This window comes from Neopelma chrysocephalum, unplaced genomic scaffold (assembly GCF_003984885.1).
Source record: "Neopelma chrysocephalum unplaced genomic scaffold, ASM398488v2 Primary Assembly neopelma1_123857, whole genome shotgun sequence".
Lineage (NCBI taxonomy): Eukaryota > Metazoa > Chordata > Aves > Passeriformes > Pipridae > Neopelma > Neopelma chrysocephalum.
The window spans coordinates 22090-25346 of NW_020930037.1; the positions used below are offsets into that span (position 1 = coordinate 22090).

Genomic DNA, 3257 nt, shown 5'->3' on the forward strand with positions numbered 1-3257 from the left:
CAGTGTTCCATAAACTATATTATTCCCTCTGTTTCACATTTATGAAAAGTAGAGAATGGTGTAAACAAGGTTTTCTGTTACTTGCTATTCTCTGTAGTCTGAGGAAGACCGGAAGAATGTTCTCAGGCTGCAGGATTTGGTGGACAAGCTGCAAATGAAGGTGAAGTCCTACAAGAGACAGGCTGAGGAGGCTGTAAGTATCAATTTGCCCAAACCAGACTTCCTTCTTGTCAAATTCTGTGTCGATATTTTCTTCTGTTCATCTTTTTGAAACCTTGACGGCTTTCATGCAACATGATGTCATTTTGATACAACATGGAATATGAGAGTAAGACTTTCTGGGTTTGGGAGGAACTATCCTTCTCCAACTCTGTTTTGCTCTAAGCCTCATTTCCCACTCTGTTTCTTCCTTCACACCCTACTCTGGGCGTCAGAAGCAGCTGCCAGTCTGCCTATTGAGGACTCTGACATGAACTCTGCCTAGACCATGCTGTGTGTAATTTGGCCATGGCCTTTTTGACATTGCAATATTCTTTTCTCTTCTGACATACTTAACACCCTGAACAGCTTCTTGTCTTGGTTGTGAACCTGCTCTGCTAGTCCAGCTGTGGCATTTGAATTTTTCTTTGCCCAATTTTCAGATATTAAATGTCCACATGCTGTCTGTTGTTTTCACAACTCTCTCTCCCCACGCAGGAGGAGCTCTCCAATGTCAACCTCTCCAAGTTCCGCAAGATCCAGCACGAGCTGGAGGAAGCCGAGGAACGGGCTGACATTGCAGAGTCACAGGTCAACAAGCTCCGAGCCAAGAGTCGGGAGTTTCATGGGAAGAAGGCAGAAGAGGAATGAGGTTCCCAAAGCTAAAAAGTGACTTGAGGCATGCATAAAATGTAAACCTCTGTGTTGCTTTCTTCTGTAATTATCATTTATGTGTAGTTAATAAATACAGTAGAGACCTTTGCATATGAACAGTGCATGTTTTATTTATTCTAGCATTCATTACATTTAAAAGTACGTCAAAGAGCATTACATTTTTACATTTGCATTTTAAAAGTGCATGAAAAATAGTAAGAATTATATAGATTTATTATTTCTTTTGCAATGAGAAGTATGCATTTCTTTGATGGACGAAGACTACATTCTTTCCAATTATTTTGATCAATACTTTCGGAAAAAAAATAAAATAAAACGAAAAATATTCCTGAAGCATTTAACATATACACACACACACATATATACTACAAATATGTACATATATATATATTTATTTTATTAATTGAAAAACTTATTTGTTAGGCTTAATGGTATGGGAAACTCAAATTTCACTCCAAGCATTGACAAGCAGTCCAACTCATGTGGTCAGATAATGGCATGAAGAGATATCCTCACTCACTTTCTCTGAAGTTATTTTGTTTCATGTATAGCACAAATCATACACATTCACATATGGGATAAGTAATGAGAATCCACAGTTAAATGACTATGGAAGAAAGAATAGGTAAGGCTGCCGATTCTGTTTATAATTTGAGTCAAGCCCTCCCTTGCCTTTCTAGGCTCACCCCTTCCACTCTGTCCACAGCCTGACTCTTCTGCCTGTTTATTGACATTTTCAACATACTGGGCCTGTTCATTTTCCTAAAAAGCAGCCTACAATATAATATTTGCATTAAGATGAACTAGACATTCAACAATTACATATTGATTGAAAATGTAACATAAAGTAAAGTACAGCCCTCGTTAGGCAAGGTGCCTAACTACTGATCACTCTTTGGAATACATTCAGTGTGTCTAAGTGCCTAGTAAATTAGAAGTGAAGCTGAATAGGGACTCCTGTTACTGATAAATTTGTTTTTGCCAAGACACAGTGTGAGACTGACTTGGTTGGTATTTTTGGCATATGGTCAAGCTTTAGCAGCTACCTCAAACTTGCTGTTTATTTAAAGCATGTGCTAAACATCTTTGACCATCCCACCAGAATTGTCAATCCGTAGCTGACCTTCATGTGTCCCTTTTGGATATCTTTTCTAATCCTTCAAGTGCTGTAAAACCACTGCTTTAAAATGCTAAGGGTTCCTAATAAAACATGTAAATAATATTTGAGCAGCAGAAGACAGCTGAAGTTAGGAAGGGACACTATCCACCCATTTGAGAAACCACAGTTCAGGATCCACCATAGCTGAGCATCTCTGAGGCTTTTGGTGCTCCCTCGAACCCTTTGGGTAATTTGTACGAGCAGCACCATCTTCCCTTGGTGGTGATAACTCTAAACACAACCCCACTTCATGGCCCATCGCAGGATGTGTCACTGTACTACCACGTGCCCTGCTATTCCAAGGGCTCATCAGAGACCTCCAGGAACACATCACAGTTTTTTGGTATCAATCACATTTCAGAAAGAGGGCAGGGTGAACAAGGGAACTGAACTAAGCTGAGCAGGAAAAGCCTCTTTTCTGCTGTTATAGTACATTTCTTCTCCCCCGCCATCCAAGGGTTTCGTGCTGAGCCAGAAACCCTGTGGGGACAGATCTTGGCTGGAGTTGGGGCACCGCAACACTCCTGCTTACCACACAGGCCATAATCCAGGGAAAAATGCACCTGGAGCCAGCTTCAGGAGCTGCAGTAACCAAAGGGACTCTCCGCCGACAAGGCAGAAGAGGCAGAACTTTGTTCTGTTAATGCACTTACCCGTTTGGTTGTGCATCATGAGACAGATCATTTTTATTTCCCCATGTAGCTGCTCACCTACATCCAGCTCCTCCACCGCAAAAGCAGGGGATGGGAGGGGAGCAGAGGCGGCCGGGAAGGAGCGGAGGGAGCCGAGAGGGAGCGGAGGGGGCCGGGAGGGGAGCAGAGGACGCCGGGAGCAGTCGGGCACCGCAGAAGGGACGGGAGGCTCCCTCAGTGCCCGCGCCAACCCTCCCATGCAGCGATGGGCACCCCTGGCCGGCGCCCCAGGACAGGGGCCCTGGCGGGGACAGTGCAGGAAGGAACGCGAGTGAATGCCAGCCGTGAGCTGGTTTTAAAAGCTCCTTCGATGGGCCGTCCCTCTCTCTGGGAATTTCAAAGTTCCCTTTCTCTTTTCCCTATTTTTCAGCTTCGGTCACCCCGTGCTTTGCCCCGACGCCTTCCTGAGCTCTGGCCGGGTCTCCTCACCCGCGGCACAGCTATTGCAGGCCGGGGCGGGCTGAGGGCCCGGGGCCCCGCCGCTGCCAGGGCTGTCCCTGTGCCAGGGCTGTCCCTGTGGCAAGGCTGTCCCT

General features: G+C 45.1%; 1 protein-coding gene across 1 annotated transcript; it reads left to right on the forward strand.

Annotated features, from left to right (window-relative positions):
* Positions 1-97: 97 nt before the first annotated feature.
* Positions 98-965, forward strand: LOC113962210 (myosin heavy chain, skeletal muscle, adult-like; the record flags this gene model as incomplete). The annotated part of the gene is made up of 2 exons (XM_027673001.1): positions 98-193; positions 697-965. Coding segments are annotated over 2 exons (249 nt in total), but the record flags the coding sequence as incomplete, so codon positions are not given.
* Positions 966-3257: the final 2292 nt, after the last annotated feature.